Source organism: Arvicanthis niloticus, chromosome 16, assembly GCF_011762505.2.
Source record: "Arvicanthis niloticus isolate mArvNil1 chromosome 16, mArvNil1.pat.X, whole genome shotgun sequence".
In the NCBI taxonomy this organism is placed as follows: Eukaryota; Metazoa; Chordata; class Mammalia; order Rodentia; family Muridae; genus Arvicanthis; species Arvicanthis niloticus.
In genome coordinates, this window is record NC_047673.1 from 8,208,002 (window position 1) to 8,224,304 (window position 16,303).

The 16,303-nt window shown below is 48.9% G+C and overlaps 1 protein-coding gene across 1 annotated transcript in view; it reads left to right on the forward strand.

Annotated features, from left to right (window-relative positions):
• The first annotated feature begins 10,897 nt into the window (after positions 1-10,897).
• Positions 10,898-16,303, forward strand: part of Tmem255b (transmembrane protein 255B) — a 28,326-nt gene continuing 22,920 nt past the window's right edge. The window contains exon 1 of the mRNA XM_034520588.2: positions 10,898-11,125. Within this exon, the coding sequence (XP_034376479.1) occupies positions 11,071-11,125 (55 nt within the window). The 5' untranslated portion in view covers positions 10,898-11,070. The remainder of the gene's footprint in view (positions 11,126-16,303) is intronic.

Genomic DNA, 16,303 nt, shown 5'->3' on the forward strand with positions numbered 1-16,303 from the left:
GCTCACTCCCACCTGTCCATGCAGGAGGGTGGCCCTTTCTGTCTCCCGGCTGCTGGTCTGCATTATTCATCTCCAGATTCATTTCATGGGCTATTTGGTTTCAGCAGGGTTTACGTGTGTGTCAGCATGCCCAGTTCCCCAGGTCTGAGCCAGCAGATGACATAGGGCTCTGGCTAGTGCCACCCAAATAGCTGCCGGGAGAAGTCAAACGGTGGATATGGCTTAGGACAGCGGCTGATGCTGAGAGCAGGTGAAGCCTGTATCTTTCAGGGTCCAGTTGTCACCTGTCTCCTCAAATCAGTGGGGGCCGTAGCAATCACACGGACATGAGGCTCACTCAGAGTGATGGCCTCTAAATGTTTTTACCTGGCAGGTAGCAGAGGCTAACCCAGAGTCTGGAGGAAGTGAAGTGGGTCATCCTCCAGCACATTGTTGAGCATCTCCTGATCCAGAGTCCATCTAAGAAGAGAAGAGATGGAGTGAGGCCCCTCCCAGTAGATCTTCTCAGATTATAGTGCTGATGGCTGTCATTTTCTCACCACCCCATCATCCTTTTTCACTCATGAGAGATAAACCTTGAGTCTCAGCATTCTGGGACCCCTGGATACCCAGGCCAGCTCACCTCCTCCTGAGATGACTAGATGTCCTCACTATAAATCAAGAGAGCAGGCGGCATGTCCAGCTGGACACAATGTAGGGTACTTTGTTACTGTGAGGGCCATGGCTCCGGGAGAAGGCTTGTGGCAGAGGGACCATGGACATTTTCAGTCTTTCCTTTTTGGTTTTTCCAAAGCCTGAACCCAGAGCAGAAATGAGCAACAGTAGAATCACAGGCAGTGACAGAGCTTTTTACAAAGCAGGAAGGAAGGACTCTCCTGGAGTTGCTGAGGACAGGGACTAGGAGAGGCTTGGCCTCAGCAGCAGGAAGAGTGGAGGGAAGTCATCCAAGGCTCCTGATCTCAGGGTGTCTGGATCGTGTCTGATGTGTCTTGACCCAACTGTCATCTCCACTGAGACACAGCTGTACGTAGGCCCAGAACTAAGAGCCAGTCTTAGTTTCTGAGCTGTGTGTGTGTGTGCCAGTCTTAGTTTCTGAGCTGTGTGTGTGTGTGTGTGTGTGTGTGTGTGTGTGTGTGTGCATTCTGATGTGCAGGTGAGCCTGTGTGTGAGCAGTGTGAGCCTTGCATTCTGGTACCCATGTGAGCCTGAGTGGGAGACCACAAGGTCAACAGTCTGACTGAGCCAAACCCCAAGCCCCTGTCATTTTCACATGTTAGACAGGTCCCAAGTCAGTGGGGGAGTCCTTTTTCTGCAGGGAAGGCCCTGCTGTGGAGAACAAAGGCAGGAGGGGGCTCTCCCAGGCAAGTGTGGCCACAGTCCAGAGCCTGAGACCTGCATGGTACCCTGATGCAGCTCCACTATTCACCCCAGAAGCCTGATCTTGTGAGTCTCTGCTTTTTGTCCAGTTCTTCTGCCAGAAATGCAGGCGCCAGGGTATGGACTGCTTACAGAATCCAACATATGCCTCCGTTCATATACTCTACCTAGTACTGGGCACCAGTCCCCAGCTAGCCCCTCACATGTAGATGGCATAGGTGGCACTTCCTGAATGAGCTGCTTTGCTCACCTCTGCTCCTCTATAACTGTAGCTGAGTTCTTAAAGGGCATGTCTGTGTGGCTTATAATTATAGCTAAGCTCTTAAAGGGCAGGTCTGTGTGGCTTATCTTTGCCATTCTCCTCCATTGTGCCCAGACGGAATGAACAAATATTCTGTTGCGAGAATGAGTCCAGGTTGAATTGAAAATCAATATACAGGTGAGTACACGCTCTCCTTCTTGGAAGATGGAGTTAAGTTTTGAAATCAGACTTACCTAATTTATACATTGTTTCTCCCACTGACCAATCATTTGCCTTTGGAAAAGTTCATTCCGTGCCATGTTTTTCTCATCTGCGATCCTGTGATGACGTAGACAGTATGTGAAAAGTGTAGACAGTGTCAGGAGCTGTGCTCAACCAGGGCGACGCCTGTCTGTGTCTGACTCTATGCTTCCTAGAGCACTCGGAAAGCATGGGTTGCCTTTAATGAAAGTTTTGGAGTGGGGAGCTGCCAGGAGAACTTGTTCCTGAGGCATCCTGTGAGCCCATGGTCCCAGAAAGGAAGTCAATGCAGGAAACCTGGGGCTGTGGTAAATACTTTGCTCCAAACAGGAAGGAATCTGGGGCTGGCGAGGAAGTGTGTGCCTCTGCCATAACTGCTTAGTTACTTTCCAAATGTCAGAGCAATTTGCAGGTCTCTCTGATTATCTTCAGACCGGCAGAAGACAGATTTCTTCAGCCCTCATGATTGCTTGTTGGGAAATCTAAATTAGATTACATTTTAAAAATACCCAGATTCCAGACTATTGCTCCCTGTGGAGTTGAGCCAGGCCTGGGCCTTGGGCACCATAATGGCACGAGGGAGGTGGATGAAGCTGCCTCTGGCAGCATGTGATGTTCTTCTGTACAGTAAACGTTTTCATACAGGTAGAGGGACACGTTCTAAAATAACAAACGGTGTGACTAAACACATGACAACAGCACAGCCATTTACCAGCAAGTCTTGCACACTGTATACCATGCCCAATGCTAAAGGCCTCTCCTCCTTCTACTTGAATTCTCCTGAGGACACTCTTCCAGACACACCCATAAATAAGTCCTTGGAGCAATGGTGGGACCCTTCACTCCAGTCAAGATGACATTGAAACAACAGTCACCAGCATCCTTAGTATCACGAAAAAGGTTCTTAAAAAATCTCCCTTCATTTTTCTAGCTACAGAGTTGTGAGAGGTTAGAGTATGCCTACATACTCCAGCCAGCCCAGTCCACCACTCAGGAGAAGGGAGAGCGTGCTCCCACAGAATGGGAGCCGTTCCTGGAAGCTCTGTGTCGAACAGCCTAAATGTCCCCCGAGTGAACGTATTGCTGCAGAGTGACACAGTCCAATACGAGGCAGTGACTGTGCCTGTGAATTTCAGCTCATGGAGCTGAATGAAAGAAACCACATCAAAGAAGCACATTGCAATCGGTTCTAAAATGCTGTGCTGTGCCAACTACCAGCGGTTATCAGTGGCACTGAGTCGGCTGGGAAAGGCGCTTCGAAAGAGACAGGAGAAATTTGAAAATGATGGTATTGCTGGAGTTTTTTTTTTTTTTTTAAGAGTGCAAACCTGGGCTGTGGCGGCCCCAACAAGCTTGGTTTGGCTCCTGTTGCTAGTATAGCAATGGAAGAAACATATAAAAAACGGAAAAAGGTTTATTTCTTGCAGCCACAGCAGGAAGAGAAGCAAACAAATCTGTCCAGTGACCTCAAGTCTGTCTTCAGGGCACTACTATGAGGTTTAGGGTTAACGAGAGAGCATGAGGTAAGTCGGTTAAGCAGCCCTGGCCCACAGGGTTCTACTCGCTGTTGACTGCTCGTTCTCTCATCTCTGGTCTGTCCTGAGAGATGGTTTGTTAAGTTGACAGAACTGCATGAAGTCTCCTGGGAGAACGTTCCTTCTCTGGCTGGCATCCGGGCCCCAGCCTTTCCCTTCCCTTGACACCAGATTCTCAGGGAAGTTTTAACACCTCAGGGTCTATTCATTTAATACTCCGATAGCGTGCGAATTTATTTTTAAAATATCTTCTCTTCTACCAACGTAGCTACAATGGATGTGCGTCAGAACGCAGTTGGAGAATGGAGGTGTGTGAGGAGATTTTGAGTGCTTGTGAGAAAGCTCCAAGAGGACAAGGCATGAATCTTGGGACCTCCTTTTTTTCAGGGCACAATGCTGTTCTTTGAATGTGTTTTCATGCCCCTTCCAGGGCTGGGAGAGCATTTACTTCAGCTGTTGTAATTCACGTGGCTCTATGGAAAAACATGGTTTTTGCCATGTGCAGCTTGTCCTTGTGGTTGGACACTTTACTCAGGTGACTCTTCTTCACCCTCGGAGTATAAGTTGTCTGATGCTCTGAATAAAGTCAGCTAGTGCGCGAGACGTTCACCCAGCCTCATTGTTAGGCTCTGCTCTCCCAGGTTCACACTGCCAACTAGAGGGGTAAACAGATGCGTTTCCCATCCATGACTGTGCTGGTGATTTTGTGGGTTTTCCTGTCTTTGACATGGGACCAAGAACATGACTCAGCAGGTGAAGGTGCTTGCCATCAAACCTGATGATCTGAGTTCAAAGTCCTGGATGGTGGAAGGAGAAGATCAAGCCCCACAAACCATCCTGTGACCACCACACTCGTGACATGCACATGGATGAGCGTGCCTGCACAATTACATGTATATATGCACACACACACACACACACACACACACACACACACACATATTTAAATTATCATTCTCCACTCCAAAAAGTACAGTTTGATAGATGTCAATCAGCTTTCACCAAAGGAAGCTTTTAGAAATACACACACACACACACACACACACACACACACACACACACACCTCACTGCAGTCTGCAAGGACTCCTAAGACATAATAAAGAACTCAGCCTCCGGCCTGCACCAGTCATCTTCAAACTCATTTATACCGAGCTGTGTAGTATACACAACCCTTTAGATGCAGGACAACCAGATTGTGGCCAATTTTGTAAAATACCTGGCATCTCTCCCACTTCCTGGAGTTTGGGCCAAGGCAACCAGGCATCTGGTGCCCACAGACCCCCTAAGCAAACTCCTGTTAGCTCCAACTCCAGGCCCCTGCAGAGCCTGGTCCCTGCAGCTGCGTGTAGCACCTGCCTGCTCCCTGTCCTCTGTTCTTGGTTGAGCTGGAAGCATGCCCAGTGTCTCTTTAGAGGCCATCTGCCTCCACATCTGCATCCCTACCAGTGTCTGGGCTCCTTTAGGGTAAAGCTGGATCATCTCTCTGCTTGTGGTGAGCAGCTCAGAGCCAGGTCTGAACACTCAGTGCTCAGAACAAAGATACCCACGTGGCTTGTCTGCTGCTGCCTCTATTTCCCCCACAGGTAGGGCTCTGCCCCTCCATCTGGTTGGCTTAAATACCATGGGGCCTTGGAGAGTTAGCGAGGTTGTGGCAAGTTCCTGGATGCCCATGGGTAGCACATGAAGGAAGGCTGGGATGCTGGGGTGGGGCTCAGGTTTACCAGATTTTTCTTTTCCTTCAAATGCCTTGGCTGGCTCTGTGGAAACTGGCACTTAGAATAGCTCCTCTGGATCTGGGAGGGGACAGCACTTAGAGCCCAGCTTCCCCAGAGCAAAATAAGCCGCCTCCGTTCTCAGCCTGCAAACAATTGGTGATCTGGGAAAAGGGTCTGTAGGCGTTCCTGAACTGTCCTTATTCATGGTTGATGGGACTGGAATCGCTCTACACTGCACTAGAACGCAAAAACAAAACAAAACAAAACAAAACACACTTCGCAGAAACCTTCCGATTAGAGGAATGATGTGTGTTAGTGCGTAGGTGCCACAGGCTTCTTTGTACTTCACACAGATACCAGGCAAGGTTTCTCCCTGTAGCCCAGGCTAGCCTCAAACTCATGGAAATGTTCCTTCCTCAGTCTTCTGAGAACTGTATGTATTACAGGTATGAGACACTATTTGCAGCTTAATTCATGGTATTTGTATCTCTAGACATACTCAATGGCATTTATGTACTGACCCCAGCAACCAGGGTGCTAATACCACTGGTTGCAGAACCCCTGTTATTGGTTATGTACTGGCCTCAATGGTTTCTGATAGTTATAAACCAACCTCAGTGCCCAGGTGGTCATTTACCATCTTTGGTGGATATGTGCTGGCCTCAGTGCCCCCTGAGAGTCACATGCGGGTCACAGCATCCCTTGAAGTCACACACCAACACAGTGTATCTCTGCCTTACCCATGTCTCATCAACTTTATATGTCTATCCTGGTCGGGCCAGGTCTCAGTTTATTGGCTCATGACTTCTAACATAGATCTTGACTGCAGCCCCCGCCCCTGCCACATCCCTTAGAAAAGGCTCAGAGGCCTTTGAGTTTATCAAATGCTAAATTCTGCACTGTTCCACATGCTGGCCTTCTCTATGCTGCCAATGCCTGAGCCCCTGAGACACACCTTATCTTGATCCACCAGCATCTTCATCTGCTTTGTTTACTGGTCTGCCCTCCAGCCCCTGGGGCAGTGTCTAGAACAAGGTGGAGTCTTGGAAGGTATTGAGACTAGAAACTGCCCTGCACTCTCTGTGGTTGGATGAGACTTCACTTTCACTGTATTCTGTCTTTGATACCTATTTAGATTGAGTTGTATGACTTCTTCACTTCAGGGACAATGTGGTTTCCCTGGATGACTTGACTTCTTTCTTCCCCATTGATAGATATTCAGCACAACAGTGATTTAAAAAGACTCTAGAGGATTCTGGCACCACCAGCCTTATTGAACCACAGTTCTTCCAAAGGATTTCCTAAGGGTCTGTTCGTCTACCCTTAGAGCCTACTGTCTTGTGGGAATATCCTCAGGGTGCCTAAATATTGCTTGCTGAGGGTTTGTGCAGGGGTAATCCACCCCTTCATTGTGGGTGTGTTGTGCCTGTTTCACGAATACCTAAAGACCATCAAGAAGCCAATCCCGATGCAATGCACTAGGGTCCCTATTCAAGCTGGAGCTTGGGCCACATGGCAGTCACTGACACAGCAGGACAGGAGGGTGCATCCCTGAGCCCAGTTTCAAGCAAGCATTTATAGAGGCAAGTAAACAAACAAGGGGGTTTCTAGCGTGGCACACATCTGATTAGGGGGCTGTTATGGAATTTGTGGCCCTTTAAAATGATTGGCTGGTGCTGGGAGCCAAACCATAAACTTTCATAAGTAAATATCTTTAGATACAACTGCAACTTCTGCTCTCCTCCTGATTGGTGGTTGTTAGGGAGTGACCTGGAGACCAGTGCTAGGTGCAGGCTTATCGGTTAGCTTGAATTCAGCCTTAGACCAGGTTCTCTAAGATGGAGCCTGAACCCAAGATGGAGTTGGTCTGGTCTCTCAGATGCAGGTTCCTAAGTTCTCTTCCCTGTTAACAAGCAGGGTTCCTTCATGGTTGCTGCTTCAGTTCCAGCCTTGGCTTCTTCCCGTGGTGGGCTGTGATCGCACATATAAGCCAAAGAAACTCTTCCCTTCTCAAGCTGCCGTTGGTTAGGACATGCCTTGTCTGTTCTTGTTTCCTGCAAATACCCCCCTCCAGCTCTTTGCTTCTCCCCAGAAGCCTTCACTCAGCCTGCCAAAACATGACCTAATTGTCAACCATATCTTGCTAAGGAAACAGCCTTCAAGTGCCTTCCTTGGTGAGGAGGGGTTGATTTCCATCATTCTCAGCCTCCTCCCTCCTCCCTTCTGCCTGTTTTTGGAGATAGGGATCAAGCCGGCAGCCTCATGCATAACCATACATACTATGTAAGAACCCTACTATGGAACTGTGTAAGTACTTTACCACTGAGCTATGTAAGCACCCGGTTACTATGGAACTGTGTAAGTACTCTACCACTGGGCTATGTAAGCACCCTACTATGGAACTGTGTAAGTACTCTACCACTGGGCTATTAAACACCCTACTATGGAACTGTGTAAGTACTCTACCACTGAGCTATGTAAACACCCTACTATGGAACTGTGTAAGTACTCTACCACTGAGCTATGTAAACACCCTACTATGGAACTGTGTAAGTACTTTACCACTGGGCTATTAAACACCCTACTATGGAACTGTGTAAGTACTTTACCACTGAGCTATGTAAGCACCCTACTATGGAACTGTGTAAGTACTTTACCACTGAGCTATGTAAGCACCCTACTATGGAACTGTGTAAGTACTCTACCACTGGGCTATGTAAGCACCCTACTATGGAACTGTGTAAGTACTCTACCACTGGGCTATTAAACACCCTACTATGGAACTGTGTAAGTACTTTACCACTGGGCTATTAAACACCCTACTATGGAACTGTGTAAGTACTTTACCACTGAGCTATGTAAGCACCCTACTATGGAACTGTGTAAGTACTTTACCACTGAGCTATGTAAGCACCCTACTATGGAACTGTGTAAGTACTCTACCACTGGGCTATGTAAACACCCTACTATGGAACTGTGTAAGTACTCTACCACTGGGCTATGTAAGCACCCTACTATGGAACTGTGTAAGTACTCTACCACTGAGCTATGTAAGCACCCTACTATGGAACTGTGTAAGTACTCTACCACTGGGCTATTAAACACCCTACTATGGAACTGTGTAAGTACTCTACCACTGAGCTATGTAAGCACCCTACTATGGAACTGTGTAAGTACTCTACCACTGAGCTATGTAAGCACCCTACTATGGAACTGTGTAAGTACTCTACCACTGGGCTATTAAACACCCTACTATGGAACTGTGTAAGTACTTTACCACTGAGCTATGTAAGCACCCTACTATGGAACTGTGTAAGTACTCTACCACTGGGCTATTAAACACCCTACTATGGAACTGTGTAAGTACTCTACCACTGGGCTATTAAACACCCTACTATGGAACTGTGTAAGTACTTTACCACTGGGCTATGTAAGCACCCTACTATGGAACTGTGTAAGTACTCTACCACTGGGCTATTAAACACCCTACTATGGAACTGTGTAAGTACTCTACCACTGGGCTATTAAACACCCTACTATGGAACTGTGTAAGTACTCTACCACTGGGCTATGTAAACACCCTACTATGGAACTGTGTAAGTACTCTACCACTGAGCTATGTAAGCACCCTACTATGGAACTGTGTAAGTACTCTACCACTGGGCTATGTAAGCACCCTACTATGGAACTGTGTAAGTACTCTACCACTGAGCTATGTAAGCACCCTACTATGGAACTGTGTAAGTACTCTACCACTGGGCTATTAAACACCCTACTATGGAACTGTGTAAGTACTCTACCACTGGGCTATTAAACACCCTACTATGGAACTGTGTAAGTACTCTACCACTGGGCTATTAAACACCCTACTATGGAACTGTGTAAGTACTTTACCACTGAGCTATGTAAGCACCCTACTATGGAACTGTGTAAGTACTCTACCACTGGGCTATGTAAACACCCTACTATGGAACTGTGTAAGTACTCTACCACTGAGCTATGTAAGCACCCTACTATGGAACTGTGTAAGTACTCTACCACTGGGCTATTAAACACCCTACTATGGAACTGTGTAAGTACTCTACCACTGGGCTATTAAACACCCTACTATGGAACTGTGTAAGTACTCTACCACTGGGCTATTAAACACCCTACTATGGAACTGTGTAAGTACTCTACCACTGGGCTATTAAACACCCTACTATGGAACTGTGTAAGTACTCTACCACTGAGCTATGTAAACACCCTACTATGGAACTGTGTAAGTACTCTACCACTGGGCTATTAAACACCCTACTATGGAACTGTGTAAGTACTCTACCACTGGGCTATTAAACACCCTACTATGGAACTGTGTAAGTACTCTACCACTGGGCTATTAAACACCCTACTATGGAACTGTGTAAGTACTCTACCACTGGGCTATTAAACACCCTACTATGGAACTGTGTAAGTACTCTACCACTGGGCTATTAAACACCCTACTATGGAACTGTGTAAGTACTCTACCACTGGGCTATTAAACACCCTACTATGGAACTGTGTAAGTACTCTACCACTGAGCTATGTAAGCACCCTACTATGGAACTGTGTAAGTACTCTACCACTGGGCTATGTAAGCAGTTCACCATTGAGTGTTATACTCTTGGTTCTCAAAATATTTTAAACAATGCATCAATAGTCTTTAAAAGACTTACTTTCCCCTACAGCTGCTGTGCATGATGCTCAGGCTTGGTTAGTTTTTTGTCAACCTGATACAAGCTAGAGTCATCTTAGGAAGAGGAACACCAACTGAGAAACTGGCCCCCGTCACGTCACCTGTGGGCAAGACTGCTGAGCGTTTTCTGAGTTAAGGACTGGTGTGGGAGGGCCCAGCTCACTGGGGGAGGCGCCACCCCTGGGTGGGTGGTCTTGGGTGGTATAAGAAAGCGGGCTGAGCAAACTATGAGACGCAAGCCAGTAAGCAAAGTCCCTCCATGGTCTCTGCTTCAGGTCCTGCCTTGGCTCTTCCAGTGATGGACTGTGACCAGACATGCAAGCCAAAGAAGCACTTTCCTTCCCAAGATGCTTTTGGTCATGGTGTCTTTACTGAAGTGACAGGAACCTAAATAAGACATGCCCTGTCTGCTCCCCTGTTTTTTTTTTTTTTTTTTTTTTTTTGCAGCCCCTCTCCGTCTTCCCATAGCTGGCTTCACTCAGAACTTTAGCTGGGGTGGGTGGGATGGGAGGAGAGCACCCCTGCCCTTGGTGCTAGGTGGGGGCAATGCCGACAGCTGAACAGAGTTTCCATGCTGTTAGGCAGATCCACCAGAACCCCGACTGAGAAGATGCCTCGGGCCATCATGTCACCTGTGTGCACGTCTGTAAAACATTTTCTCAATGATGGATGCCGGAAGGCTCAGCTCACTGGGGGTCTGATGTAGGCAAGGGGCTTGAATCCTTTCCAGCTGTGTGGAGAAGCTCTGCTCTGCACCTGCTGACTTTCTCTGTTTCCCTCCACCTGGGCCACCCAGTCCTTGGTTTGTGGCCACCTCGAACGGAGGGCTGGGCTCAGGCCAGCGGCCCACAGTGTATTTTCAGGTACGTTCCTCCTCGCTGGGTCTGTGGGTCTTTTCCTAGACTCACAAGGGACTAGAGACTGGAAGGGGAAGAGGGGGAAGAGGAAGGGGGGGGAGGGGAGGGGAGGAGGAGGAGCGGCAGGCAGGCAGGCAGGCACCGGGACCTTGGAGGGAGGAAGGGAGGTGTAGGGTAATGGAGGGGGCTGAGGGGAGGTGGAGAGAGAAGGGAAATGACCGAAGGAGAGGTAGAAATAAGTGTCCGTGGAGTAGAGGAGAGCGGACACAGAGCTGCACTTCTTGTAACTGCTGGGCCTCCTGAAACCTAATCACCGGGCCGGAGGAGCCTCCGGGCACTGCCCTCCCAGTGGAGGGCACTTCGGGAATGCAGCCGCTCCCACCGCCTGTGCCAGGCCCTCTGGCTCTGCTGGATACCGCAGGTTAGCTAAGGGCATCATTGGTATCTCCGCCGGCCGCTGGCGGGCAATCTGGGGGCCCGGGAGCTGGGTTACAAGTCTCTAGCAGATCTAAGAGGGGGTCACTACCCGCACAGCTCAGGACTCTGGGCATAGGACCCCTTTGGGGTTTGGGACTGGGACTCGGGTCTGGTTTCATGTGGCACAGGCTATCCATTGGTGCTCCATCCTTTTCCACACCAGTCTACCCACTGTTCCCTTCTGTTTCTGTACCAGGATGTTACCGGTTTTTTGTTAACAGACCTAAATCCTTTTAAGTGGTAAATCCCAGTCCAAAACCTCTCCAGTCCAATTGCATTTATTTCAGTTTCTAAACTTTTTCGGGAAATGTTTGAAAGAACCAAGGAGCGCTTCCTGCCTGAGGGGGGCGGGGAAAGGTGCTCAGAGGTTTTAGAGTTGTTGGAGCCAGCAAAGGCTTCCACCCGCCTCACACCCCAGCCCCTCCATCTCTACACAGCTGAAAACCAGGTCCGTCTGGGAAAACAGGAAACCTGGTGCAGGCTGTGGCTCCAGCCGCTTAGGCATGGGTGCTCTTCTGGGAGGTAGCCTGACCCTGGAGGGATGCTGGGCATTGTTCTTGGAGGGCAGAGGGTGGGGGAGATTTACATGGTGACCTTCTGCTATGGGATTAAGGGATTAGGTCAGAGTGGGGTGGGGGGACTCTTGAAGATCTTTTCAGAAGCTCCGGTGATCCTTGGGAACCCTGGTGATAGCTTCTGACCTTCTCGGGAGACACTTTTGGGAAGTTTGATCGGTTAATGCTGTTAAATAAAAATAATAAGGAATCTGGCTTCTTTCTGAGAGAGTGCTTCTTTCTGAGAGAGTGTCTCCTCCGTAAGGCCAGCCGCTCTGCGGTCATCCATTCATTCTCCAGTAAGCTGCTAGCTAGTGTTGAACGGCAGCTGTTATGTTTTCAGTTGCCCCTGCTGTTATGTGAGGGTGACCTGGTTTACACCTGCTTCTGAATTTTCTTCTGATAAGAAACTTCAGACTTTGAAATGGTTTGTGGGAGGTGTTTGTTTGTTTGTTTTTATTGAGACAGAGTCTTAAAAGCAACTAAAAGTCTGTGTGTCTCCAGACTCTGACCATTTTATATTGATGCTTCTTTGCTTACAGCTTGGGGTGGTGGTATAGAAAATCAGGACCTGGTGACTGAGCAATGCCTAGCTTTGCCTTTATTACAGGATCTGCCCTCAGGGGATCTCCTAGTCTGGTCTCACTACCCCCCCCCCCACCCCCACCCCCAGGCTCAAATGACCCTTCTACCTCAGCATCCTCAGTACCCAAGACTGTAGACCCAGGTTACCACACTTGACCCAGAGGATTGACCTCACTGTGGGATTTCAGGCTCTGTAGATAGCAAGGTCATAACGATGAACCTAGGCTGAGGTATCTCTTCCCATAGTCCAGCACAGAGAACAGTCTGTTATCCACCAGTGCCTGCACCTTCTGGGCTGGCCAAGTGGAACTATAAGGACCTTGGGTCAGCAGTTCCACCAAGACAGGCAGAGGCCTGGGAAGGAGGGCAACATTTGAAAATGAGGTCGAGGTGAGGGTGGGTGGACAGAAAGTAACAAGGTGGTATGTCGAGGTGTGTGGGGAGGGCATACCTGTGACTGAATAGACAGGAACACTAAACAGTTGAGAGAGTCCCTATCGGCTGGCTCAATGGCACCCTCAGAACAGCACTGTGGTTTTTAAATGAGGCTGGCTCTCACAGTTGGGCTCTGAGGACCTTCGAATAGACTCAGTCTATCAGGATACTGTCTTTGCTCTCTCTACCCAGGTGCTGTCTCCTCCCAGTGTGAGCTGAACACTGGCATCCTAAAGTGAGAGGCACGGTGATGCTTGGCCTTTTTCCTCCTCATGGGCCTGAGCTTGGTCATCTCCCACAGTAACTGGTAGCAGTGGTTTAATTAGGATCCAGGACAGTAGCATCTTGTTGATGGGAAAAGGGACAGAGGAGATGGTGCAGTAATTGTCTGGGTTTCTGTCATATGTGAAACGCCATTTATCTCTAAAACCTTATGTAGAAATGCTTTTATCTGGAGATTTCAGACACCCCTGTCTTCTTGTCTCGGGTTGTTTTTTACTTCCTTATTTTTATGCCATACTAAATATTCAGATATATTTATTTTTTTTTAAGATTTATTTATTTTACACGAGTACACTGTAGCTGTCACACACACTAGAAGAGGGTATTGGATCCCATGACAGATGGCCGTGAGCCACCATGTGGTTGCTGGAAATTGAACTCAGGACCTTTAGGAAGAGCAGTCAGTGCTCTTAACTGCTGAGCCATCTCTCCAGCCCCCAGATGTATTTATAAAAGGTGCTTTGGGTAGGGCTGTCCTTTTCTCTGTTTTTCTGGTTGGAGTCTATTAACTCCAATCCAAGTAGTCAGAAAGGGATGCTCACCTGCCCTGTCCTGCAACCATGCAACTTTTCAGACCCTGTCTTAACCTGGGAACTGTGGACAGAAGTGCTGGCAGCCTGAGCTTGCTCATGTCTCTAGGGTTTTATTACAGAATACTCTAGGGGAAAGTCAGACTAAGGAAAAGACTGGGAAGGGACGGATGGCTGTCGGGGTATAAATGGGAGATAGTATAGTTTTAAGGGCGTGACCTTTGGCCAGTTGTTTTTGCAGGCCAGAAGCCATAGCTTTTTAGTAGTGCCAAGTGCCACCAGCCTAGGATGTCATGCTGGTAAGCCGACACAGGGGTCGTGCTCCAGGGTACTGTGGGCTAGTGACACCCGGGGTGAAAGATGTTTCAGCAGGAAGGTCCACCCAGATCTCAGCCATGCTGGGTCATTATTAGTTGCTTGGAATGTAATTGGTGTGTGCACTTTAGGTAAATGGAGAAAGCGAAACCCCTTAGGGGGAGAAACACTTACCTGCTTTACTCCAGGCTGGTTTCTACCTGCTAACCTGGGAGGTGCTTGCTCAGTACCTCTGCAGACGCTCACTGTGAGGTAAGACCAGGTGATACCTAGACCCATCCTACTGCAGGGAGCCTCAGCCTCCTGGCTTGCTCCCGAGGCTGTGAGTGTGTGCTCTGCTGGAGCCGTGGGCACTGTGGAGAAGCAAGGGGCTGCTCCAAGGCCTTCCATGTTCTGTCAAGGCTCTGTGCCCTGTCCCTGGTGCTTTTAAAAAAGGGTGTTGCCTTTGGCCCCTGCTGGGCCGCCATCACATCTCACATCCCTGAGCTATCCAGGGTCGATTCCATTCAGCTTGCCTCACTTCCCTTAAATTTACGCAGAGGTTGTGGACACAGGAGAAAGTGGAATTGGGGGTTCTCTCTGCCCATCCCGCTGCAGTAGCCTCCCCAGCTCCCTGTTCTTCAGTTCCCAGGCTACCCACTTACCACCCACCAACCTCAGGGCTTTCTCAAGGCCAGCTGCATCCACTCCCAAAACACCTCAGGGCCTCCTTTCCTGGATGGTGTTCCCATAACCCATCCTGGATTCTCCTTGTCCCCTGGCCCTTTGGAATGTAGTAGCACTTTATAAAGTCTATACGTACCATGGCTCATCTTATGTCTGGTGGCCTCTTATGTCAAGATCAGAAGCTCCCAGTGGGGGTGAGGGATCACCTTGCGTTCATAGCAGTGAGTCTGGGATCTGAAGGCATCTGCACATGATGAAAACTCGAGTGGGGGATGGGAAGCTGGGGCATGAATGGGAATGAGGAGGGAAAGCAGAGCAGCAGAGCGGTGAGTGGGAGAGCGAACACATGTGGTGTTTCTGCAGCTGACATTGAAGTAAGCCCATAGGGTGTAAGCTGAGGCAGATGCAAGGGTCATGTGGATTCTGGACATAAACCTTCCTCTCAGGCAAAAGAGTGGGGACTCAGAGTGGGATAGGGAGCATGAACCCATATTTGAGGCTGGGGCTTGCAAAGTTTTATCTTCTGCCTGGGAGCCAGCAATCACTATGTTGGGGAATGGGTAGATCTGGCCTCTCTGTAGGGATGAAGGGTAGTTTAGGAGGAGAGTCTCAGGAGAAACCTGTCAGTCCTGGTCTGGAGAAGGGTGAGGAGGCTGAACAGGGAGGAGCAGGACCTCTGGAAATGGGTCTTGCTCCTGGAGGTGTGCCCTACTGGGTCAGATAAAAATGGCTTTCTCAGGTCAGCTGAGTCATGTGGAATGTGAGAAGCCATCTGCGGTGCTTTTAAAATTTATGTCTTGAATTTGTAACTACCCTTTCCTTGGGTGTCATAACCTCGACTCGTGTTAAGCTTCACTGGTGAGATCAAAGGTGTGTGAAGTCTCCAAATGAGAACCTAGCAGAGTGTGAAGATCTGTGCTAGCACGTCCCTGGCCATTTTATTTATTTATTTATTTATTTTGAGACAGGGTTTCTCTGTGCAGCCCTGGCTGTCTTGAAACTCACCCTGTAGACCAGGCTGGTCTTGTCTCTCAGAGATCCCCCTGCCTCTGCCTTTTGAATGCTGAAATTAAAGGTGTGCTCTACCATGCCCAGCTCCAGTGGGCATTTGAAAGGAGGTATACTTGGGTAGGCAGGCTGCTTCCTGGTGGTGCAGGTACTGTGCTGTGTGGACACACATATAAGCACATGGGAGCACACATACTTGCATGTGTGTACACACTCACAAACCGTTGACTTGTAGGACTCTGGAGGAGGATGAGGCCACCACACTTGCAGTGTGGTCAGATGCTTGGCTGGATCAGAGTGGAGTATGCCTTCTCACTTGGCTTTGGCCATAGCCTGTGTTTCAGGTGTGGGTGTGTAGTAACTAGGGGAGGCAGGTGACGGTCAATGGAAAAGCTGTTCTATCCTCCCCAGACCATCAGGGAAGAGGCAGGCCCAAGGGCGTCCAGTGGAGGGCGGAGCCCTTTCCTATGAGAGCTGCACTGCTCCTGGAGTTTGGCTGCATAGAGCAGGCTGTCCAGAGGAGTGCTTTATGGCACTTGGGTTTGTCTAATGAAGGCTGGGGAAGGATACTTAGTGGTACTTCTCATGTTCTCTACCTGTGACTTCATTCTAGAGTCTTGTATTCCAAAGCAGCTGCAGAGCCCAGCTGTTGTACTTGTATCTCAGGCAGGAGGTAGGACAGAGGCCACGCTGCAGCTTCCTGAAATGTTCCTGAGTCCAACAATCTCTGCTGAGCTGTAGCCTCTA